The 26,589-nt window shown below is 40.9% G+C and overlaps 2 protein-coding genes across 3 annotated transcripts in view; both read left to right on the top strand.

Annotated features, from left to right (window-relative positions):
- LOC127351009 (uncharacterized) overlaps positions 1–26,589 on the top strand; it is a 184,041-nt gene that overhangs the window by 136,211 nt on the left and 21,241 nt on the right. The gene's annotated exons all lie outside the window — the stretch shown is intronic.
- slc39a6 (solute carrier family 39 member 6) lies at positions 11,628–24,666 on the top strand. 2 transcript variants are annotated; one of them, XM_051378152.1, is made up of 12 exons: positions 11,628–11,721; positions 13,820–14,027; positions 14,968–15,439; positions 16,624–16,771; positions 17,176–17,268; positions 17,384–17,553; positions 17,983–18,177; positions 18,628–18,712; positions 19,061–19,456; positions 20,049–20,129; positions 20,353–20,543; positions 22,241–24,666. In XM_051378152.1, the coding sequence occupies exons 2-12, from the start codon at positions 13,825–13,827 to the stop codon at positions 22,391–22,393; spliced, it is 2,187 nt and encodes a 728-aa protein (XP_051234112.1). In that variant the 5' UTR covers positions 11,628–11,721; positions 13,820–13,824; the 3' UTR covers positions 22,394–24,666. The 2 variants fall into 2 exon arrangements, with proteins under 2 accessions (XP_051234112.1, XP_051234111.1); XM_051378151.1 differs by having other exon boundaries at positions 11,634–12,156.

The following is a 26,589-nucleotide window of genomic DNA, read 5'->3' as shown; positions in this document are numbered from 1 at the left end:
TCCAGCTCAACGCACCAAACTCAGATCAAACTGTAAAAACAAGGCAGTGCTGATCAGATATGGATCCAGATTCTGGTGTTGACTATCTTTCTTCTCAAATCTGTTCACAAACATATTTTACTGTTTATCTGGAATACCAGATCCTGTGTAACCAGGAGAGACGCCACTGTTTCCTGCTACAGACGAGCCGAAACTGTGCAGCCAATGAGAGCAGCACAACTTGCAGTACTTCTCCTCTGCTGGCTCCAACAAATTGTCGTAGCGAGGCTTCAGAACTGTACTCCACAAATCAATGGGTGCCGTCATGATATGGTCACACTTGGAAACTGTACTACTAGTCTCTCCTGGTCACTCTTACTGCCTGTGTACACCCAGAGTGTTTGTTGTTAGTTTGTCCATAGCTCTTTTGTCTGGCTAATGCCACAAAGTGTAGTGATGTTGCAGTTAGTTATCTGTTAATTCTTAAACATAAATGACAAAGATGACCGTTATCAAGCACAGCATTTTTAGAACATAATGTCACCACTGATCATAAAAATAGCTTAAATCAGAATAGACGCATTATTTCTTTCATCATCAGCTTGTTAGCAGGTTGATTACTACATTCAAACATGTGCTTGACCAACCACACTCACTGACACTCTCACAGACCCCTGTAAGGGCCTGAACTTGTATTTAGAGTCATCTTGCTGGTGTACAGAAAATGTAATCTCAATCAGAATGATACGGATTGGAAATCCCATGTTTTGTCATGCAATCCAGGATCAGCTAATACATCTTACTTTTTTGCCGGTTTTTCACCCCAGATAGAAACCTTTCATATCATCATCATCATACTGTAACCAGTGCACTTAATTGACTACATATCACAATGTAAGCAACTAGTTATGTAAAGATCAACAGGTAGAATAGCCAACATAGTTTGTTTTTATTTGAAAACAGAATGGGTGATGTAATTTTTAAGATTATTTAATGCCAACTAAATCTTTTATTTTATTTTACTGTACTGTACTGAGAGGCCTAATAGGTAGCCTAACATCTACTTTATTACTTTATTAGTGTAACAATAAAGCAAATCAAGTGCAAAATATAAATGAATGTATACGTATTGATATAAATGTAGTATTACTTGATCAACTAAAAAGTTTTATTACATTTTCTTCCTGAAATGCACCCTGAATCCACCCTTCTTCAGATTTTTTGGATAAAAAACAGAGTCGTGACAATCAATACCTATAAAAAATACATTACATTAAGTTAAGTTTCTGCAGTGGAAAAAGATAAAGAGGAGACATGGAAATGTCTCATTATATCCTGATTAAATAAACATTGTAAACACACAGAGCACAAGGGCAGCAATGGTCGACCCTCTCATCATGCTGTCAGTCTGTGTATCTCAGTCTCTGATGGTGACCAGAGGGGTTGATGGTAATCTGTTCATCTCAGCTGTCTTCATCGTCAGACTAAATGATATCGACAGCTGCTGACTCACCGCTCATCAGTGGCTCAAGGACTTCAGTGTGTGACCGCTGGCTCTGTTTACATGTTACAAGAGAAAACCCTGAGAAACCAGGGCATGGAGGGTAAATCAGGTCAAAATTGTGTTTTTATTCAGCATTCATTGGTTCTATGAGATCAAAACATGAGATAAGAGCACTAATAATTCCAGCATTATATCAGTGAAAATTAGAAAACAATATGGAGCATTTTGTGCCTTTTATCTGGAGCCAGGTCATGATGGCAGCCAGCTAAACAAGGTAGTCCAGGTGTCCTTTTTCCCAGCAATGTTTTGCAGCTTCTTCTGGGGGATCCTGAGGCAGATTCCCAAGCTGGATAAGATATATGATCTCTCCAGTGTGTTTTGGCTCTGGCCCTGTGTCTCCAGAAGGAAGGCGCCCAGGAGGATCTTGATCAGATGTTGAACCACCTCAAGTGGCTCCTTTCAACGGGAAGGCTCCTTTTCACTCCTGGATGTCTGAGCTCTTTATACAGTTGTTAAGGCTGAGCCAAACACCCATGGAGAACTTTCTTTTTGGTGACCTCCATTTTATCCTCTATTGTGAACATTACACTTGATACTACATAAACTCCTTAATTTAGGACAGCATCTCACTCCCAACCCTGGAGTGAGCAATCGAGAGTTCTCCAACAGAGAACCATGGCCTCAGACTCGGAAACACACAAGTTCAAACCACCGAAGGTATGTGATGGAGGTCACGATCCATTGAAGCCAACAGAACCACATCCTCGGCAAAGAGCAGAAACAGAATTCTGAGGTCCCCAAATCAGACACTACCCTACCCCCATCTGTGCCTTGCGATTGTGCATGAAGATCAAAAACAGAATCAATGATGAGGGACAACCTGGTGGAGGCCAACACCCACAGAACATTTGACTTTCCACCAACAAATATGTGGGTAACAAGTAAAAGCCCACATTAAGAGTTTAAAATGTAGAGGTTGGACAACAAGGCCCACTGGCTGTTGTCTTGTTGTCATACTGACATTGTTGATGAAGATGAATTTACCTTAGAGCTGTCAGAGCAGCAATCACAGTGATACTGCGGACAGTATGTTCATCCAAAACCAGCAGTGACACCAACAAAACAATGCTGGCATGAGCTCTGTCACACAGACAGGGTAAACAGGAATAGAGATAAGCAGGACCAGGTCAAAACCAGATAACAGTCTTAAGTAAATCAAGAGTCAAGAACATAAAGCAGAAATTCAAATGCAGGGGTAGTGAGTCCAAAGCCCCTGGGAAACTCACTGGAATGTGTGACATTCAGACAAAGACAAACTGACAAAGGAACCCAGATTAAATACACTAGTTAGAAGAGAATTCACGACTTTTGCAGTTTACTAGTCGACTGCAGAAAGTCAACGATAGTGCAGCAGAGAAAAAGGTAAGCAGCGAAGTTGTTAGTTTATCAGTAAATGTCCAGTGCATGTGATTCAGTTTGTACACAGTCTATGAGAGTTAGAAGAGTTGTAGTGCCAGTATTAGTGTTACCCCTTTGTACAGCGTGTCTGTGGCTGACAACGGTCAACAATAAATAATTATCTTATTGGGAATAAACCTGCTGAATACAGTCCGCCTACACTGCTGTATTTCACCATAAGTCATATGTGGTACTTATCTTTATAGAAATACGATGTGCTTTGTCTCTCATTCTCTTTAATTTAAGTCCACGTGAACAACAAATTCAACTATCCACCTGAAATTGTTGAATATGCAAAACAGTCACAATAGTTCTCATTTTTGATGTCACTAGCAATGGTGTAGGTTTAACACTTTTCCTTTTAACATTTTAAAATGAAACTCATCAAATCACCAACAAAAGACAGAAACAAGCACGAGCCTGAAATGACACTTAATGCCACTACATTTCACCACGTGCTTCTGAACCACTGAGTTGAATAATTGTTTGAGTGTCAGACTCGTTTACATATTGAGAGCATTTCTTGAGAACACGTTAGGAAAAAATACAAAAAGACAACATGCGTGGGTGGACAATTTCAGCTAAAAGCCATCGTGCTGTCTCTCACACGCATAATAACTGCTGTTCTCCTCAAAGTCTGCTGGTGTGTACAGCTGGCACAGGAAACACAGCTGAATATCTGAATAATAATGAGTAAGTGATACAGCAGCCGCTCTGTGATGAGTCTGGTGGTGCAGCGACTCACCTGAACATCACCATCCAGTAGGTGAAGTAAGAGGCAGAGCAGACTGGATGAGTGTGATACAGGATAGAAACTGTATGTTAAAATTAGCTTTTCAGAGCAGAGTTTGGTCCACTGTAGCTCAGACAGTCAGATAAATGTCTTGTTGGACGCAAATTGTTTCTGTCAATCTTGATTGGTTTGTTTACAGCACACAGAGCTGAAGAGAGGACGATCCGTTTGGTTTTAGCAGTTTTACAATGGAGGTGAATAGAAGAATGAAGAATCACATTTAAATAAGATTAATATAAATTTTTGTTTTAACCGTTGATGAAAATTTTACATTTCATATAGGTCTTGCGCCTGGGTATGTCAAAATGACTTGACCCCTACACGATTTCAAAAAGCAGCCCTGGCATCCCGTCTGACCAGCATGTATAAAAATGAGTATGCACATGTTTCATGTTAAGATGTACAAAAAAGACTCTTGGAGCCATACCCCAAACCCAACCGGAAGTCGGACATTTTTGATTTATTGTGGAATTTTTGCAGCTGTTTTTGTCATTTTGAGCTGAAGATGATAAGTTATCAAAATCTTAAGTGTACGTTCTTCTTTGGGCCCAAAATTTCACGTTTGATAAGAGTCCCGGGTTGAACACAAATAGATACCAATATTCAGTCAGAGTCATAGCGTCACCTTCTGGCAACAGGAAGTAAGCCTTGTATGGTAATCATCATCTGATTTAATTCAATTCAATTCAATTCAATTCAATTCTTATTTGTATAGCGCCAATTCATAACAGAAGTTATCTCAGGACACTTTTCAAATAGAGCAGGTCTAGACCGAACTCGTATTACTCTAATTGACATGACCGTAGCCCCGACTCGCATTGACTGAGAGTTTGTCGCCGCCCGCAGCTTTAATTTAAAATTCTAAAACACAAAGTTGCACCACTAAAAGAAAGTTGTAGTTCCTTCATGCTACACACACATATAACATAGCAGATAATTAAGTTGGGTTAAAATAAAATAAATAAAACAATAAATACATTGTACGTTTCATGAACTTGTGAAGACAAAAAATACAACACACAAGTCAGAACAAATGCTGAGGAGTAAGTGGGAGGTTGGACAGAAGCTGAGCAAACGGGATGAATAAGACGTGATACTTATCTTCAGAGCTAAACCCCACTGATAGCTGAAATAAATAACAGAAGGTGGATTTCTTTGGAATCTACTTAGGAAAATCTTCGCCGTATAAGCTGTTTATTTTTACTGCCCCTCCCCCCCTTCAACAAACAGAAGATCCCAATCGGACAGAAAAAGTATTTTGCTGCTTTCATTAGTGGATTTCTTTTTGCTTTGTATTTTTTTTTTTTTTTTGAGCATCCAGTGAAAAATATGGAGCTGTTTCCATGAGCTATGATTAATAACCAAAGAGAAAATCCTGTCACTGTTTAATTGACTGTTGTATGTGCAGCACTTCAGAGGCACTTTAAACCGGCATATTCAATTAGCTGCCTGCGACCCACATCTGACCCAGAAGCAACATCTGAGTGGCCCAGCAAACATAAATCTCATATATGATCTAACAAGTCAACTATATGTATTGAAGAAACATCTGGCTATTGACAATGAGGGAAGTGCTCTACTTAAAATATGTCTCATAAATATGCCTCAAACATAAAATTGACAATGAAAACTGTTAACCAGGAAGTAGACCAAACCAATGTAATTTGCAATGAGTCGTTAAAAGATACAATACTGAGAGACAGAGTGAGAAACCCCAAACTTAGTGGGCAAACTTGAAAATCAAAAAAAGGTTTAAAGGTGAAGTTGCAGATTGCAACTCCCAGTAACTGAACACACCTCGCAAGGGTGGCTATGGCTCAGCAGTAGAGCGGGTCATCCACTAACCTAAGGTTGGCGGTTCGATCCCCAGCTCCTCTCGCTGCATGTCGAAGTGTCCTTGAGCAAGATACTGAACCCCAAATTGCTCCTGATGCTGTTCATCGGTGTATGAGTGTGTGTGAATGCTTAGTTTCTGTTCTGGTGAGCAGTTGGCACCTTGCATGGCAGCCACTGCCATCAGTGTGTGAATGGGGTGAGTGTGGCATGTAGTGTACAGCACATTGAGTGGTCGAAAGATTAAAAAGGGGCTATATAAGTATAGTCCATTTACCATTTAGTAGTGCGTTCCTGCTCCGTCTCTCAGCTGTGATCACCCATGATTGTTTGAGCACAAATTATGGTGAAATGGTCAAATTTCAAATATAAACGTCTGAACACAAACCTGTTTTAGCATCTGGGTTTTTGTCTTAAGAATGAGGCTTGTTCTTTATTAACGGTGAGCTGGAGAATTAATTTTACTCAGCAGCTGAGTGAAGAAACCACTGAGTCATTGATTGATTGTCCATAAATATATTATGGTCATTGGATCTGCTTTGATTTCAGCTTTTGAAGCTTATGAGATTTATTATTCACAAATAAGAGCAGTGAAAAACAAAGAAGCACTTCAGCGGATTTATTAAACACCGGAGACCAGGAATAAAAGAGAAAAATTTAATATAACAGACATCTGGAGCACAAAGTTTCATCATATCCTGTCATACAAATTTCATCACATACATCATATTTTTTAAAAATAAAGTTGATGAAACTCTCTGTAAAATCTGTATTTCAACAGTAAGTGGGTCATTCTCCATTAAAATCAGTCCTCAAAGTTGAGACATGAACGCCCTCATGAAACGTCTTTAAAAATACAGATAAAGAAAGAAGGTGAATCTCACATTGAGGGCTTCAGTTAAGAACAGTGGTTCCCAACCTGGGGCTCGGGACCCCACTAGGGCTCGCTAAAGCTTCACAGGGGGTTGCGAGGCCTTCTTGACTTTAAGGGGTGTAAGAAAACTTTAACAATATACACAGTAGGTCTTTATCTCAACATTTCTACATTAGAAATTAGAATGGGAAAAAAAAACATTTAATCTGTCAGAAGATAAACTTATTAAATCTGTATGATTGTTAAAAATAACATTCAAAAACATAATACAGGCAATCTCTCATGCTACACACAGCATAGAAAAGATAGTTACATTTGAATAATATAATAAATCAATACATACATTTATATTTATTTACTCACTACAGCTTCATATAATGTGGTTCAAACTAGCTCCAGCAGCAGCAGTGAAATGCTGCTCTAACACTGATGTATTAATAATGATGTAAAATATAATCATTTCAGTCAGAAGCAGATGAAAGCAGCACGACTCCTCTCAAGTATCCTCCAGTTCCTGTACAGAGGTTTGTTGTAAAGCGTCGCCCCCTTGTGGAAATCTACAGTAATACTACCACACAGTAACAAAGAGCACTGGTTCCCAACCTGTTTCCTTTAATATCACTGAGTAAACTGACTATATTTTATGGATATTTCATATTATATTTAATGTATAACAATAAAAGTGGAGCTGCTGATAAACACAACAGTGAAACACAATAACTGCAGGAAGTTTGTATAAAACCAGAGATTTGGATGAAGTTTGAGCAAAAATGAGTTTAACTGATATTTCTATGAACTTTATATACAATTTTCTCTCTGTATTATGTATTTTTTTTTAAATCATTTTTGAACAATAATGTAAGGGATAATGCCAAAATTTAACGTTTTTTACAAGCCATAACTGCTTCCCTGTTAACACCTCAGGTCCTTCCTAATACCTGGAGGAATCATTACCATCCCATAAGGTTCTGTTGCAGTTAAAATGTCAGTAAATAGGACAAACCATAGATGCGACTAATGTTACGCAACAAGCAACAGAGAGCTAATGTTATTCTAGCAAGATTCAAAGTTAATAAAACAGTAAATATAATTTGACAGTATGCTTAACAACACAAGCTAGCTATCAGCCATGCCATCCCAAATCAATATCAAGAGTTTCACTGATAAAAGGACACGTGTACCTCCTGCTGCAGACGGAAGAAGTGAGCTGAATGGTGGACGGGATGTGGGAGGAGTGAGTTCAGAGGGGCAGTGTCGGGCCGTGGTGTTCAGAGGATGAAGGACGACACTCAGTGCTGTCAGATAGATTTATGAGATGTGAATAGGTATAATAGTATTAATAGGCTTGTCTGTGGACGGGTTCAGTGTTTTCTTCTCATTGTTCTATCAGCTCTTTGGTTGTTTCTAATGCAGGATGAGGCTGTTGATCAGTGAAGGTTCAGTGAATATACACTGTGTTCAGGTTTTCAGCCAGAATCATTAAATTGGATGAAGACTTATTTACTTACAGGTCTTCCTACATTGATATAACACTATCATTTGAACCACAGGCTGTCAAACACTTGACAGCAGTGGAAGATCTCTTACTTAAAAGCAACAATAAGTGCTTGAGTTCAAGAAGCTTTACATTTATTGTATCTTAATTAATTGGAACTTTGATTTTAAGCGGTATATATATATATATATATATTTATATACCGTATATACAGTTGGCCCATATCTCAATGTTGATCTGTAACTAAAGCTGTCAGATAAAAGCCGTACAGTAAAATCCCAATCAATCATATTTAAAGGCCCAGTGTGTAGTATTAAGTTAATATAATATTCATATGGATGTTATCATTAGTGTAAAATCCCCTGATAATAATAATTGTTGTGTTTTCGTTACCTTAGAATGAGCCGTTTTACAGTGGTCCGCCATGTTGGACCACCATGTTCCTACAGTAGCCCAGAACAGACAAACTGTATTCAAACGGTTGCATTCTACAACTTCCCCACTAGATGTCGCTATATCCTATAAACTGGTCCTTTAAGTCAAAGTACTCCAGGAGTTACTTTCCTCTGTTACTTTGTGATTTCAAGCTCCCTAAAAAAGTATTTTTTTATTTAGAAGAACACAAATATTTTGGGCAGTCGACGGACGTCTTACAGCCCTGAGCCTGAGAGAGTGGAGATTCAGTGAAGCTGCATTTCGTATTGATGGAAAACAGAAGCACACCCGCCTGGCAACCGATCCAAAACCAATATTGTTCTTGTGGGCTGAGCGAGAGGAGCTTCTTCTGAACAATCGAGGGGCGGATGGGCGAACTTTGGCCTGCGTGTTTATCCCTGTATGTCCTGGAGTTTCACTTCTACAAAGGTTTCTGGGGAAAGAAACTTGCAATGTAGTAACGATGGGTTGAAGTTAATGTGTTATTGTTTGAATATAATATGAAATATCCATTAAATGTTGGGAACCACAGCTGTTCCTCTCCAGCCCTGATTCCCTCACAGAACTCGGTTTAGTCTTGTTTGTGTTTGGCCTTGAAGTTCTCGCCCAGCCCGGGTTGGACAGAAACACAAATCCTGGTAAATATTAGCTTTTAGAGTCCAGTTGATGTTAGTGGTAAACAAAAAGCAGCGAGAACCACCGACAACAACCACGAACTAATCACCAATAAACACATCCTTTATGTACCTGGAACAACCTGGAACATTTAACGTGGATTTATATAACAGCCGGTAACTTAAAGCTGGTGTCTGAATGGAAAAGAAAACATAAACATGGTGTGTTGGCAGAAGAACTAATCCATGTTTGTTTTGTAGGCGGGTTTGATTGCAGGGGAGGCAGCAGGTGGTTTTTGGGATCCATGTGGGCTCAGTTTTCAGCTCTGTGGGGTTTTTATCTCAACTGTGTCTGAGGCTTGTAGCAGCTGTAGTTTCAGTACAGTTACCTCGGTGCAGTACACGATGTACTGACGCTGACCATCCTGGGCGTCGGCCAACAGAGACAAACTGAACGCTGTAAAATAACTGAGTCATATTTAGAATAACGTTCCTATCTGCAATGTTCCTATATTGTATTTGGACCGTTAGCTCAGTGCTACTAACTAGCTCACTGTTTACAAATCAGAACGCAACCGTTAGCTTTCATCATTTATTGTTGGCTAAAATCAGCACGTACATTTGTTTGAGTTAGCGAGCAAGCTAACCAGCTAAAAGCACAGACAGTATGTTCCTCGTGCTGCTTTCCATTTGTCTCGTGAACTCGGAGCCCGAGTTGTTCTACCAGAGAACGTGACGTCATTGCTTGTACCACTGATAGCTCCAGTTTGTCTTTGGGCGTTACGAGTCAGACAGAAGTGCAGCAGCTGTTGTTATTGATTGTGGATCATCTAAACGAGCTCAATGTAAATAATAATAATGTTTTTCTACACAAACACAAACATTTCAACTAATTCTGTTATTGCAAGTCTTACAGTTCAATAATATTTTGCCATTTTCGCCTATTTCAATTTCAACAAGTGCTGTGGCGTTTGTCTCGAGCCACCAGGGGCCACCAGGAGCCTCCAGGAGCCACCAGGAGCCTCCAGGGGCCACCAGGAGCCTCCAGGGGCCACCAGGGGCCACCAGGGGCCTCCAGGGGCCACCAGGGGCCACCAGGGGCCACCAGGAGCCACCAGGAGCCTCCAGGGGCCACCAGGAGCCACCAGGGGCCACCAGGGGCCACCAGGGGCCTCCAGGGGCCTCCAGGAGCCTCCAGGGGCCTCCAGGGGCCTCCAGGGGCCACGAGGGGCCACCAGTGGCAGGCTAGTGTTATTGTTAGCTACATTAGCCTATTTAGCAACCAGCTGGAACACAAACCTTTACATTGAGTTGAACTCACAGTGACACAGAGACTGAAGCAGCAATGTAAACAGTTTGTAGGAGAATTTAAAGTCGACATTAAAACGACCAACGTAGTCAAATACAAAGAACATACATCTCAATACGGGCGCTGAAATCTTTGTTTTACGAGTCGTACGCCCCCCCCCCCGTTCAGCTCGGTTGCTGCAGGGAGACGGAGAGAGCGACTCGGAGAACTTACTTACGTAACATTTCACCACTTTATTTCTGTCCTCATGAGACGATCCGTGGTTTCATTAATTCACAGTAAACATTATTAAAGTTTAAATATAGTTAAAGTTGAAGCATTGAGCTTCCTTCCTCCTTACACTGCCAGTGCTAACACATGCTAACACATGCTAACACATGCTAGCAGAGCACGTGTTCCCTCATTTATCTGCTTCAAGTCCTCCGGTGCTGCCTTCAAGTGCTGCTGGGAAAATACTACATCTGAGTTTGGTTGTTGTTGTTTCCCTTTAATGCTGCATCAAAGTAACAGCAAACTTTATTTATATTTATTGTTTGGACAGTCAGAGACTCTTCCTAAGTCCCTCGGTCAACTTCCTCCTTTCCTGTACCTACGGGGTTAGAAATATATATATATAAACATATAAATGTATGGATCTCTGATCAATAATTACAGGAAATAATCTGCTCAAACATCCAAATCTCTGGTTTTACACAAGCTTCCTGCAGTTATTGTGTTTTTACTGTTTGGGTTCATTATTCAGTTTATCAGCTGTTCTTTACTGTTATTGTTATACATTATATATATATATATATATATATAGAGGAAATATACATTATATAAATATATATTATATATATGTAGATGAAATATAAAAAGGGCTCCCATAAGGAAAAAGGTTTGTTTGGGAATAACTGCTTTATTTTGGTTCAGGAAACTAAATCCGACTCAGGATGAAGTAGGTAAGATTGTGTATTACAGTAAACAGAGAAATATAAATAAAGATAAAAATAGAGACAATAAAGAGAACAAGATAGACTTTATTAATCCCTGAAGGGAAATTGGGTCGTCATAGCAGCCAGGTACATTTAAATACAATAGAATAAAATACTTAATAAATACTTTATAAAAGATAAAAAAGATAAATAGGTACAATGTGGCTGAATATATTCAATAAATGAAGGAATGTGTAGAGAATCTGAGAGTTATAAAAAACAAACAACAAGAATAAGTAGATATTTAATACTCATATGTTTAGCGCCGCCTAACGGCTGATGGTCGGCTCTCAGATTTCCCGCAGACCCTGAATGCGGCACTAACCCACACCATTAAGCCTTCGTTACCGGACGGAAATCACCGAGCGGGAAAGCACCGAGCGGCACCGAGCGGCACCGAGGAGCGTCCACACATCAACCCGGAGAGGATAAAACACCGCGGTACCGTTCCCTGTAAGTCGTTTCCACACTGTTAGGAGCTCATTGCGGTTGTTCTCTGCGGTCCGGAGCCGAACTACAGCACGTCCGCTCCGCACGGCGGCGGCAGTGGCGGGAGCGGCCGGGCGCAGTTTCCGGGTTTGCCGTCTTTGTGCACACGGCACCGGGCTGGTGCAGAGCGCACAAACCCAACGTGTTACTGTTTACCTCCGGCGGGTGTTTGTGCTCACACACGCATGGCTGCTCGTACCGCGGCGGGAGGAGGCTTTTATTATAGTTTTATGGCTTAATATCTTTTAGTCCGAGCCTCGGCAGCAGCCCGAGGCCTGAGCCCGGGCCTCGGCCACCTGGCAGCGGCCGTCTGTCAGCATCCTCCCGAGGAATCTACCGAAGAACCGCGGCTAGCAGGGTGGCTAACAGCGAGCTAACTCACTGTCACACACAGAAGAGGTGAGAGCCGTGTTAGCGTTAGCATCAGTTATACCGTATAAACATCGTTCACTCATCTTCACAACTAACGAGGAGCTGTACGGTGCGTACGGCCAACAGCAGTGTGCGCCGTGCGCCAGACTCCATTCAGAAAACGGACCAGTTTAATGTAATCTGCTGTCACAGGGCGAATACAGTCTCAACACAACGGAAGTTTTGTAATCCAATTACTCTGAAGGTGCTTTTCTATTCGGCTTAACATCCAACAAGAAAACAGCAACTGTTTACTAGTTTTATTTAAATCCATCCAACTGCTCCCATCTGCCAGAGACAGTGGGCTGTTGTTCTACAGTTATATCCGGTTATAATAATCCCTTAAAGTGTGTGTGTGCACATTTATATTCTTTATTAGTGTTTAAACTTTATCTCTGGGGACCTGCTTTCTTTTAAACCTCCACCTTTTTTTTTTTTAAATTAGAAAATATGAAATCATCGGTTATCTTATGATTATATTATATATTATAAAGTAAATGAAACCTCAACAGAATATAAAATGTGCACAATTAGCTCCATTGCAGTATATTTATATAACTGTACAGTGCTGTAATAATAGATTAGTGACAGTAAACCAGCATTATATTGGTATTCTGACACATTTTTACCTTTTTAATGTAATATTTTTACATTGTAGTGATTTGAATTTTACTCAAATAATATAAATAAACAGTAAATACATAAATTCAGTCTGAACACGTGTAGCAGGAGACAATATCCCCTCATCTGTCGGTTTCACTTTCTTCCTCTAAAGGGAATAAAAACTGCTTTTTAATGACTCGACGACAGAAAACTAACTTTACAAACAGGATCTAAAACCCGACTCGGCTCCGGCTTCGTGAATTTGTTGCTTTACGTCTGTTGTGACGCGTTTTAGGGAACTTTTGAGAATTACTCATCCACACACAGTATTGTGTCGTTACTGTTTCCTGATGCTATTTTAAATCTCTCTGACTGTTTTTAAGGTCTGAGGGACAGAAGGTGTTAATGTAGTGCTGTGAGTCGGGACGTGTTAGTGTCACAGCTGGCCTTTATTTCATCCACCTTTAGGAAACCTCAACTTCCTGTACTGAGATATGCTACGTGCTAGGCTAATAGCTAAGACAACCACTTTTAAAAGATGTTGTTCTGTGAATTTAAAGATCTTTTTCTACGTGTGTGCGGCACAAACTACAAACTTTAATGTCGTTATACAATCCTGTGTTGCATCGCGATGGATACGTTTCTTTAATTCCTCGACAAACACGACATCACGCCACTATTGTGTAAGTGAGCTAATGTTAGCAGACTCTATCGACTTCGTCTCACTGTGATCTCTTTTATCTTTGAACCTTCTTCAAAATGTTTGGTTGTCTTTTCAACGTAGATTAGCTTAGCATGGCCGAGGCTAGCTCAACTGTGATTGGAGGACAGAACAAAAAGGGGCGGGGCTTATGTTCACTGCCTCTTACAAAACCCAAAGATGTTCAGTTTACTCTCTCAGAAGGAATTAAATTAACTATCATGGAAGTTTTAGTTTGTTTGATTAAATGAATAAATAATATCTGATTTAATCTTTTGAACCTGCGTGAAGCTTCTTCAGGAGTAAATGTGTTGAACAGATATTCTGACTCTGTGTGTTTCCCGGCAGAGACGATGGACGAGAAGAAGAGTCGAGGCGTCGTGGCCTTGATGTTTCTCCTCGCGGCGAGTTTGTCCGGCGGCGGCGGGTCGGCCGGCTCGGACTGCGGCCCGTCGACCGCGGAGGCAAACGGCGCGGCGCGTTTACTGTCGGCTGCGGTCGACTCACAGAGAGCCGAGCAGAGCCAGAGGCAGCACCTGGAGGCTCTGTTCAACAGGTGAGACACTCTTTATATCAAACACTTACTTATCCTTAAAAACTGAAATATAAAATCTCACTTATTTGCTGAGAATTTTAACTCTTAGCTGAAAAATATTCTAATTAAAATAATTGTGACTTGTCGCATTAAATCCAACAATACTGACAAATAATCCTAATGTGATGATTGAATTCTGCAGATGATTAAAAACTGATGGATAATGTTTTAAACTGAGCTGTGACTGAAGATTTGCTCTCTCTGATCATAATTAACACATTTTTGTATTTAAGAAATGAAGCAAAATCTCTAAAATTGATTAAAATAAGTTACTACAGACATAATCGTATTATTGGGATCAATTATTGGCAGCTAGAACTTTGAGAAAAACATTAAAGTTAGAAGAAAATTTAAGTAGTTGTTGAACAATAGCTTACTACAAAATAAAAGTCAACTCGTATTTTGCCAGTTAAATGCTTTTATTGTGAAGCTGCAGGGATCCCCCTGGTGGCTGTTCATCATCGACCATCATGTGATGTGTGATGGAAGTTAATATTATTAACTGATTTAACTATAATATTTAATATTTGTATTATTTTTTAATTCTCTCCAGTTTGCAGTTTGGTTTCTGTTCAGGTTTAAAAAATAAACTGTAAACATTTATTTTAAATAATAGTGTTTATAAAATGTGTTTCTTTTTACTGCTGATGCAGGGTTATCTGTATTAAATACATTTTTTATATTAAAAGACTTTTAAAAATGGTGCATGTCGTCATATACGAGTCATCAATAAATAAACATGTTCAATATTTAAAGTTTAATATTGAATCCAGTGAAATATTAATGATTTGTGTATAAATAGCAGTAAAACCTCTGGACTGATGTTGGCGGGTCATAGAAGAACTGTACTGTCAGCAGTTATTTCTACTGATTATTGATTATTGTGTTTGTATTGTTTCAGATACGGAGAGAACGGCACCATCTCTCTGGCCGGGTTAAAGCGCCTCCTACAGAACGTGGGTTTGGATCGCATCAGGACCGTGATGGTGCAACATCACGAGCAAGCGGGCCACCACGACCACACTCATCATCACCACCACCATCACAACCACCACGAAGGCCACCGTCACCACGACGACAACTCGCATCACCAGAAACACGTTCACGCCGAAGACCAGCACAGCCACGGCGACCTGCGTGAAAGGAAGAGGTCGGCTCTGGAGGTCGGCGTCACGGCGGCGTACAGCGCCCAGCTGAGACAAAATGGCCCTGAAACCACCAGACGGGTCGCTGAGAGCCAGACACAGGCAGCTGCCGTCAGCCGGGGGGATCATGACCACAATCACGACCATGACCATGACCATGATCACGACCACGATCACGATCATGACCACGAGGACCTTCCTCACAACCGAAGCGCGGACAGCGTAGAGGTACGACATTAGCTTCTTATCAAATGTTGATTATCTGTCAACAAAAACTGAGTTTAGGTGCAAAAAACGTTTTGTTTCAATACTTTATCTTAAAGAAAATATAATATAATCAACATCTTTAGAAAAAGGTTGATGGAAATGGGAACTGGGACAGCTGGGGCTCAGGAGACCGAGCGGGTCGTCCAATAGGGTTACGTTTATATGTACTGGAGTTCCAGCTGGGAGATGAACAGCGAGCTCACAGCTTTAATAAAAAAATAAAACTCACTAAATGTCAAGAAAGGAAAAATAAAAACACAGATTTCCCTCATTAAACAGAAAAGTACAACCGTACTCCGTCTGAGATAAAGTTTAAGGATCTTGTTCTTAATCTGAGAACTAAACCGTCTTTATTAGTGTTTACACTGTTCCAACAATCATCAACTCTGCTGTCTAACTGTATGATGTCGCTGCCTCTCCTCTGCTGTCCCTGCTGGGTCCTCGTCTTCCCCAGAGTCAGAGTCCTGGTTGGAACCTCTGTGAATCACCTCGTTACTGTATTCCCTGTCGTCAAACTAGAGGAAATAAACCTTTAACTTCACAGCAGTCAGATGTGAAAACGCACTGGCTCTACAGCTGTTCTCTGTCTCAGTGTGTGAACTGCACCGCTGAACGTCTGTCACTGAAGTATCCTTGAGCGAGATACTGAACCCCAGACTGCTCCCGATGCCGAGCTATCGCTGTGTGACTGGGTGAATGTGACGAAGTCCATTTCACTCAAAGTAACATTTACAACTAACATATAATTAGTTGGAATCCCTTTGAACTGAAAATAGGCATCAGACGATATAAACATTTAAATTCACAAATATCCTTCCAAGAACAATCACAATATTATAACAGTAAGCTTCAAAATAAAATTCTTAAAATGACACTAAAACATACTGGAATGTGTTCATTACATCTTTATTACACCACATTGGTTTAGGATTGTGGAACGAGATGAAAGATGTGGGTGAGTGAGCTCCGAGGATACGTGATAATATTCGTATATCGTCCCATCAATAGCTGAAAATGTGCTCCAAATAAAGTTTGTTGTCAGGATTCTTTGAGTTTTGGAGTGAAGAAACCAACAGTAGTCTCTGTACAGGAGTAGTCCTTTAAACCTCCAGTGACTCTTCGTGTATGTATTTTCTTCCCTCCAGTGTCTGAACGCCTCCAGCATCCTCTCCTCACATGGGATGTCTCAGGAGGTGGGTATGACCCTCAGTGACTTCAGCTTCCTCTGCCCCGCCCTCCTCAACCAGATTGATGGCGGCGCCTGCATCCAGCACGGAGGACGCGAGGAGAGAGGTAGGAGGGTGTTCAAGAAGAAATAATTTGTACTTCTTTCTTTTCTCCTGGGTGGAGATAAAAATTAAAATGTTTGGAAAATATTTTTAAGCTGACTCAGTGACACACCTGGAGGGTTGAAGCTTTGATGATCCAGATTTACCAGTTTACACGGCTAACTACCTGGCAGAATCAACCGGAAGTATTATGAAGTATTTAAAGGGCTGTTCTTGTTTTGTTTTGAATATCACTACAAACCCTTTTTGTTCTTTCTGAACTAGAGTCACTTTGTGGTCTTATAGACGCAGCATCTGTTGCTGGGTGTCAAAATAAAAGATATGAAAAAGAAAAGGCACTATCAAAACAAAAGCTCCAAAGTTGTCATTTGCAAAACTAGATTGATTAACACTCTCTTTCATTTCTAGACCATAAGCATGGTCACGGTCACCATGGTGACCACAACAACTCGCACCACAATCACGGCGAGCGCTCTGAAAGCGGCAAAAGCATCACAATAGGTAAGATGGTGAACGAGATGAAACACAAACGGTCAGTTTCACACAATATTTGTACGTTTTTCATTTCTTTATTTGAATTGTGGAGAAGTTAAGATGAAGTGTGTGTGTGTTGCAGCGTGGGTCGGCGGGTTCATCTCCATCACGGTCATCAGCCTGCTGTCCCTGCTCGGTGTCGTCCTCATCCCGCTCATGAACAGAGTTTTCTTCAAGTTCCTCCTCAGCTTCCTGGTGGCGCTGGCCGTCGGCACCCTGAGCGGAGACGCCTTCCTCCACCTCATCCCCCACGTGAGTCGCAGTTTGTTTACAGCTCGACTTTCTTTAGACGTCTTGGAGCGACCTCACGTTGTCTGTCCTGGCGGGTCAAATTCAAATTTTGAGAAAAGGATTTCAACACGACAAACGCCGCAGTTTAAAGGTCCAGTGTAAAAACATTGAGGAGCATCTATTGTCAGAAATATAGTATAATCATAGATATGTTTTCATTAGTGTTTAATCACCTGAATATAGCAATTGTTGTGTTTGTGTTACCTTAGAATGAGACCTTGATGTGTGTTTGTTTGGCTGCACTGTTTTGCAATTTTCCAAATAAACTGCAGATTATTTGCACCATATGGAGGTTGTTAAAGTTTCCTAGTGACTTTAGGGCAGCGTTGGCATTTTCAAAATCACCCAATATTACATTTCTTTTGTCTACTTCATCTGTGGATGCTTCAGTCTCAGGGAGGCCACCATCACCACCACGAGGATTCTGGCATGAATTTCTCTGAGGGACATCACCACCATGACGAGCAAGAGGAAAACATGGACGCTGTGTGGAAGGGCCTGACGGCTCTGAGCGGAGTCTACTTCATGTTTCTGATCGAACACTTCCTGACGCTGGGAAAAATGTACAAAGACAAGAAACAAAAGGTCAAAGTTTGATTTGTTTCTTTCCATGTTGGGTCAGTGAAAACAGGAGTGAAGTTTTTATTTTAAAACGCTTCCTAAAATTCACACCCTGTGACTGTATGAATGGATCGATGTCAGTTTCCTGAAGGATTTCACAGCAAAAGCAATAATAGTTCGTATTTTTTTGTATAGTATTAAATTAAAAATCAGAAGACAGGAGAAGGCGCACACAGTTTGTCACACTATTGGCCTCAATTGTTGTGATTGAAACTTTACAATATACATTTTAAAACTGTTATTTGCAGTTAAAAATGGATGGCAGGTGATTGTGAATATTGGATTTTTTAGGTCAACACACTTCCTCTGGAGACTGTAATCGCCATGGAAACGCAAGTTTGAGTGTACTGGTGTTGTTGCTGCGGTCGTTCTGTTGTATGAAATAAAAACAACGTTTTCCTGCCGTCCAAACAGATCCAGAAGAAGTGGGACCAGAACGACAAAGCAGATCCAGAGAAGCAGCCGGCTCTGCAAGACAACGACCTGAAGCCGACTGAAGGTGGGACGATACGAGTCTAAGATGAAGGAAAATGTCCAGCTATAAAATAATAACTATCACCTTTAACATTGAACAGTTTGATTTTATTCTTTAAAAATTACATGAAATTATATAATTATCATAATTGTTGGCGATTAATTTAATAGTCTACTAACAGACTAATTGTTGGAGCTGTACTTTACATATTATGACTTTTATATCTTTGTTTAAATCTCCTTGCTCACAGAATGTATGTAAGAGCGGCACAAAGTTGACATATCTGTGTAAGACTATTCAGGTGTTTCTGTGTAATCGGTAAACAAAATCCTGCTTTGTTGTTGTTGGCGACCTCATTGTCTCTCTCTCCAGATGTGGAGACGAATGGTGCCGGTATGTTTGGTGAACACCCGAGCGGCCTGCAGGGCGGCGTGGCGGAGGAGGAGCAGGTGATGCTGGCGCCGCAGGTGTCCGTCGTCACGCCGGGTTACAGCGGAGCGTCGGGGGCCGCGGCCTACACTGCCGAGGACTGCGAGAACAAGTGCCACTCCCACTTCCACGACACGGTGGGCCAGGCCGACAGCATGCACCACCACCACCACGACTACCACCACATCCTGCACCACCACCACTCCCAGAACCACCACCCTCACAGCCACTCCCACTCCTACTCGGAGCAGCACTTCCAGCAGGCCGGCGTGGCCACGCTCGCCTGGATGGTCATCATGGGAGACGGACTGCACAACTTCAGCGACGGCCTGGCTATCGGTGAGTGACTGTTGGTGCCGGGTGACCTAAAATCAGTATGATGGTACTCTGGCGGTGTCCCTGTAGGGCTGATTACTAAAGAGTTAATAGTTAATGTACAAACTGCAATGTAGTTAAATCAGTCAGAAACATTTAATATTGCTTCCTTTTAAAAACCAAACATGAAAATTGTTGTATGAACACTATAAAGTGACATAAAATACTCAAATAGTTCAAGTGTTCATATTTCTCAAATGTTTTTCTGCAGAAGAAATGTAACTCATTTGTTACAACTGTGTGGAATATGAACAATTCATCTCATACAGGAAAGTAAAACTGGTATACCTGTTCATTCAGTGTATCACCCAGGACTAGAAGACCTAGTGTATAGGAATGTAAAGATGTATCGTAAGACGGTTAAATCACGATACAAATATTTGAAGATTTGAGTCGGTGATGAAAAATGAATCGTGAGGCGCAAAGACATCGGTTTAACTTTTGCAAAGAAAAGGAAACTCGTTGTTTTACTCGGTTTTTACTCACCGCATGTGTGCATGTTACAGTAGAGAAGTAGTGGTGACGGTGGGTTTGAATGTTGTCCCTCGTTCTACAGGAGCTGCTTTCACTGAGGGTCTGTCCAGCGGTCTCAGTACTTCTGTGGCGGTTTTCTGTCACGAGCTGCCTCACGAGTTGGGTAAGACCGTCCGTCCGCTGTCAGTCCACATACGACCTCACTGGAGGAAGTTTTAACAATAAAATCCTTCAGTCACAGTTTTAGTATCATAAATGGATTCAGACTTTCTTAGTTAAATATCTGCACTAATGTTTATCACTCAAATGGATGTTTTGTCTTTTAGCAGAGTGAGGATAAAATCTATGATTCTGGTCTGGAGTTAACAGTTTCCTCTGTTTCCCAGGTGACTTTGCGGTGCTCCTGAAGGCGGGGATGACTGTGCGTCAGGCCATCCTGTACAACGTGTTATCGGCCATGATGGCCTACTTTGGCATGGTGACAGGTATCTTGATCGGACACTACGCGGAGAACATCTCCATGTGGATATTCGCCCTCACAGCCGGACTCTTCATGTATGTGGCCCTGGTGGACATGGTGAGTCAACGTTAGCTCCAGAACGCACTGTGGACACTACAGCCGACAATCACTACCAGATATTTTCTGCAGCTGTATGACAGGAAGTGACAAATGTGTTTTCTTCTTCCAACTGAGAACCAGCAGGGCTGTTACAACACAAACACAGCAGACACTCAACAACGCTTGTTGGACGTCAGCTTCCTTTCTGCGGTCATTTGTCACCAAAACAACTTAATAATCCACATTTCCACATTTCCAGATTGGGAAAAACCCTGTTCCAGTCTGTATGACTGCATAAGAATTCAAATAAGTTTCAAATTATTCTTTCATCTGGATTTCTGCCATTGATGGTACATAAATACTGGCCTTCCAGCTCTAAGAGTCATTAATAACACCATTAATAAGAAGCACATCATGTTTATTTAGGAAAGTAGACTTCTGAGAAACTGAGTATAATCAACTGATAATGATCCTAACATCAGACAACCTGATCAGCCTTCAGCAGTGAGCTAGTGTTTCTGTAGTGGAGACTAAACGTTAACAATGATCCATATCAGCAGTTTGAATCCAACTAAAAGCTCCCTGCACCAAACTCCCTTTAAGAAATATCACATTTTAACAATTCCTAACGTGTTCGTAACAACACGTAACTCTAGAAACACGAGCTAAAGGCCGTCATATGTCCACAGTCTGACTGTCAATACAGGATCAATATCATCCATAAAGATACAGTGTATACTGATCAATATCATCCATAAACATACAGTGTATACTGATCAATATCATCCATAAACATACAGTGTATACTGATCAATAATCAATAAAGATACAGTGTATACTGATCAATATCTGAGTCCGTCCAGCTCAACGCACCAAACTCAGATCAAACTGTCAAACTACTAGTTTCATTGATTTCAAGGGGATTTAGACCTGGTGGATCCATTAAGAATAGCTGTATAGAAATCTTCTGTCATCAGTATTCATAACCAGTTAAAACCCCTTTAGGACGTTAAAGGTCTCTAATGTGTATTAAGGAGGAAGTTAATTATTTGCTTTACGCAGCGTAGAAGGAAACCTGCTCAACAGTTTCCCCGCTGAGTCAGCAGAACTGGAACTCCTCTGCTGTCACCCAGTCAGCAGCATCTGTTCTGTCGACTCAACAGGTCTCGACCGAATGTCTGTCAGAGAGGCTTCAGGACCAGATGGCCTCTTCTCACACACACACACACACACACACACACACACACACACTGTAAAAACCTGCACTCACAACAAGTTTACAAAAACAAACTCAAGAGAGGTGAGCTGTCACAAACCGCTGCTGTCTGTACACAGCAGAGCTTCGGCTGTCTGAGGCTGCCCTCTTGTGGCCACCGCTGTGCACTGACCTCAGTTCAACAGACTCCTTGTTGAATGATTACAGGAACGCAAAGGTTGGGGGCAGTGGTTGAATTTGTGTTTGTGTTAGGGGTTAGCTTCCTGGAGGGACTGCTATAGACTTCCACCCCAATCCTAAACGACAAAGCAAAACTAGACAATATAAGACTTCTGTCTTCTTATATTCAGATATCTGAACAGCTTCACTGAAATATGATGAATACAAATAAACATACACCTTGTTATAACTCCAGTATCTCTCCCCTCTGAGTGCCCCAATCTTTTATCCATCAGTAAACTCTGATTTAAATGAGATTTCCTGTTATTTTTCTGCCCAGGTGCCGGAGATGTTGCATAACGACGCCGGCGACCACGGCTTCAGCCACTGCGGCTTCTTCCTGCTCCAGAACGCCGGCATCCTGCTGGGCTTCTGCATAATGCTGCTAATCGCCATATTTGAGCACAAAATCCAGCTGGACCTGGGATACTGAGGGAGGAGGTGGTTTCATCCTGAGCTTCATGTGCATTTCAGTGTCTCCGTCAGAAATGTAATGTGGTTTTATTTGTTCTAGACAGTCAGCCTGGTTCATTTTGTATTTCCACAAGAAGAAGCATCCGCTCAAACACAGACATCAACATGTAATCTAGGAAGGTGCCACGTTGACCCCCGACCCCCAGAACCCCTTTTGCTAACACATTTTTCAAGTTTTTTTTATCCTGTTATGTCTGTATGTATGTATGTTTTTTTTTATTAGATTTTTTGGAAGTTTTTCTGCTGCTGAGTCAAACCAGATCAGTGTTCCAGTAAATACCCAAAGTGCCACAAGAGAGCCACTGTTGGCCCTACTGGGTCACAATCTGCAGGCCTTCCCATAAGTACTATAAGCTGAAAGTTTCTGAACACAATGTTTGACAGTTTAACAAGAAATTACTTTTGTTTTCTGATCATTCCAAAACTCAAACCATCTGAATCTAAACCATTAATCTACTATAGTTACACTTCCAGTGCTCAGTTTGTGGTAGGGATGGAAATTGATACTGTTTTTGATTCCTGATCAGATCTCTGTGTGTGGAACAAGTAGCCTTACGCAGGTTCTTAGCATTGACGCAGCTGTTTTATTATCTGAGTCTGAACACAAAGTAGAGTTACAGTAGTTTCTTTGTGAACTGACATTCCTCCGTGCTCTAAGTTTCCAGCAGCGTAGAAGCAGGAAGTTGTTTGTTGTTGTTGTATATTTGCACAGCAACTGCCCTTTATTGGTTGAAACCAGCTATTGCAACTGAATTTCACAGTGAGCTGATCTGGAGTTTGGTGCCGTATGTGGTGGCAGCTTTCGTCACCAACCAATCCCCCCTCCTCCCCCCACCACCTTTCTATAAAACTACTCTGACTCTGCAGACTGTGGCCTGCTACGTAGCCGTAGCCTGACAGTACCCCCACAGACACAGCTTAGCTAATGTTTCAACACAGGTAGCACAAAGAAATCTTTACTAACGGCATGAATGTGCTTCTAGTGACTGTAAAGGCTCCAGTGGACTGTCTGTGTTTGAAGTGCAGACCGTCTGATAGCTGCTGCTCTTGGCTCTGTTCGCTCTGACTACAAGCAGCTGTACTCTTGCTACACTGAGCGCTAGTTAGCCTGTCACTCTGGCCACACCCCCCTATGGGAGGGAGGGAGCTATCAGAATGAAGGGGTTTAGTTACAGTTCTGAAGAATGAGAATCTGGAAAGGAACGTCAGTTGCTTTGCTGTAGCCTGCTATCACATCTTTATAGGGGGGGCTCAGAGTACCAGGTACTGTTCTACATATGAGGACTAAACACGCCGACTGTTTGGTTACCGCGCTGCCCTTTAACAAAAACGTAAATTACTGGAGATGGTTTGGAAGTCAGTGCAGCAGGAAAGACCTGTGGCCTTTTTATTGAGCAGCAGACAGCCTGATGGGAGCATCAGACTCTGGTAGTGATCAGAGGTATAATGGTGGAAATCCGTCCGTTAAATCAACCAGAGTTCAGCTTGATGAAGGAAAAGGACCTTGTTGGTTCAAACTCTCACTGTTTATGTTCCGATTGGCAAATGTGGGATTACTGTTATGGTCTGTTCTGATTCATAATTTAAAAATGACTAAAATGAAAACATTCATGATTGTGAAAAAGATGCAGCTGTGTGTAGAAGAGACAGGGCTTTAGACTTATAGGACTTGGTTCACTCCGCCTTCGTGGCCACGACCTTTGACTTCAATGTGAAGTCTGTATGAAGAACAGCCGGCTACAAAGTGCGGCGTTTGTCCAATGAAGAGAAACCGAAAGCAAATTACGGCAAGAAAAAGAGGAAACTCGTAGACTGTTTGTTTGTTGTAGCGTGTTTTTAATTTATTTTATTGTTCCTGTTGTGTGGCAGCTCAACACTGATTGTGTTCAGAGAAAACTAATAACCTTTGTTACAATATTACTCCTGTTCTGTTTGAATTATCACCAACTGCAGATGTCCATCATGAGCTCTGTATTTCTTTGTCACTCATGTTTCTTGAAAAGAGGCTCTGATGTTTAGGTCAAGGTTTCCTCGCGGCTTGTGAAAAAGTCGAGACATGAACCTCACTGTGTATATTACATGTACAATATGTTACTGTATGTATATATTTGTGTACAATGCTGTACAAGTATGTGTGTCATTAGTTTCAGCTGTCGACTCAATGTTTGTTGTCTCAGTCACGTCAACACGAACCAAAAGATTGATTTATAAAAGGTAGAGTGTGCAAAACAAGTCTGAGTGGGAGAGAGTTGTTCTTTCAGTCTAAAACCAAACCTACACCCCCGCAGTCCATTCTCACTGTTCAGCTGCTGATTTCACTCATTGGTCGTTTGTGGTCAAAAGGGATCATCAGGACCTGAACTAAAACTGATCTGAGATGAGAGGAATTCTAAAACATCAGGACAACATCTGCATCGAACGTAGTGCTTTAAACCTCAGATTGATTTTCAGTTTAAACACAAACATTAATTTATTTATTGTGATTTGCCATCAGGGTGTTTTCTTTACATTTCTCACAAAATAAAGTATTTCTTCTGATATTTTCCAGCACAAACGTAAACAACCTGAAAAACCTTTGTTTGAATACAGCATGGTATCAACTGAAACATTTGCATTAACACCCTTCCTCACTTTCACCACGTTCTGACAGACTTCCTCAGATGTGACATTAACTGACGTTTAAAAATGTCAAAGCATTCGTCTTCTACTCTTTTGATCCCAGACGTATCTGATAGAAACAAAATATATTTCAGTGAATAAAGTGATGTCTCTTGTTATTTTCACAGCAACTATATTTTATATTCAACTCCTTTTGTGAACAAATACAACCTAATGAGTTATATTTGAAAGCAGCTCAGATCTTGTGGATTTTTTTTTATATATTAAGAGAAATTTATTTTCTAAATGCAAATGTGTGTATACTTTACTTAAAATATACAAAATAGTGAAAATATACCAGTTTTGGTAGTAATGACAAAAGTACCCTGAGTGTAAACTAGAGCTTCAAACGTTTAGTTGATCGACAGAAAGATAATTAGCATATTTATCATTAAATTTTTCATATAGAAATATCAGAAAATGCTGTTTTCAGTTAATCAAATATGTAGATTTTCTTCTGTTTTACATCATATTAAACTGAATATCACCTTGTACTCTGAGACACTGGGATGGACATTTTTCACTATTTTCTGACATTTTATAGATTAAACAATTCTTTAATCTAGAAAATGCTCAGCAGATGAATCTATATTGAAAATAATCCGTAGTTTCAGTAAACCTTCACAAACACTGACTCGCTGCTTAAAATCACAGTTACTCGACCCACCAGTTTGTGATCAGAAGTGACCATTGAGTCCGGTCAACATCTGGATCAACCTCCAGAAAGGAGAGATTCAACAAACTGACAGTTTAAACAGTGTTTCTGTTCTTTTTCCAACTCTGAACCGGCTCACGGTCTGCAGTGACCTTCAGGCAGCCGTGGTGTTGACTCACTTTGCTCTTTGACATTCCTAAACACAAATAAAGTTGCTCACCTTCCCACAATGCTCTGTCCGAACCTCTTTGTGTGTCTGCACAGTAAAGTAATCCTAAACAATGGAAAACCAAAACCAATATATCATTTATCTCTGTCAATATTAGTATTTACTCACACAGTATGTGTTTATTACTTTTATAGAAGAGTAGGAAGATGTGACTATGTTTCACTGTAGCTCTTGATACAGATGTACAGGAGTACATTCAAACTGGTAAGTGTTGTTGAACAGCTGAAAATGTATTTGCTCATTAGACAAACTCCTTCCCTTCAGTGGTGGAAGAAGTACTGTGATCTTTAATCGTGGACTTAATGATGTTACTGTTAGAGCTGCTCCAAGTGGAGCTAGTTTGAACTACTTTACACAGTTAGTTGGCCAATATGAGTCATCCATGTATGGTTTTCAGGCCCTGAACGCTACCTTAAAGTTAAACATTGGTAATCACTAGATCTCAATATGAACATGAACTCAGCATAACAGCTGACTTTGTGCAGGCTGCCTCCCTGTCACGTATAATTGACAGAATTATCTAACAAACATTTAATTCGGTGTCCTGCCCTCTACACATCCTGTCTTCTCTTTACAGTCCTTATAAAGCGCTGTGTATAAAACCTCAAAAGTC

Source organism: Dicentrarchus labrax, unplaced genomic scaffold (assembly GCF_905237075.1).
Source record: "Dicentrarchus labrax unplaced genomic scaffold, dlabrax2021, whole genome shotgun sequence".
Taxonomy (NCBI): Eukaryota; Metazoa; Chordata; class Actinopteri; family Moronidae; genus Dicentrarchus; species Dicentrarchus labrax.
The sequence above is the reverse complement of the archived record's forward strand: the minus strand, read 5'-3'. Positions and strand labels throughout refer to the sequence as shown.

Coding starts and splice junctions, on each gene's coding strand:
- slc39a6 (XM_051378152.1), top strand. CDS start 13,825: ATGGACGAGAAGAAGAGTCGAGGCGTCGTGGCCTTGATGTTTCTCCTC. Junction 18,178..18,627: donor ACAAAGACAAGAAACAAAAG/GTCAAAGTTTGA, acceptor CCGTCCAAACAG/ATCCAGAAGAAGTGGGACCA. Junction 18,713..19,060: donor CGACCTGAAGCCGACTGAAG/GTGGGACGATAC, acceptor CTCTCTCTCCAG/ATGTGGAGACGAATGGTGCC.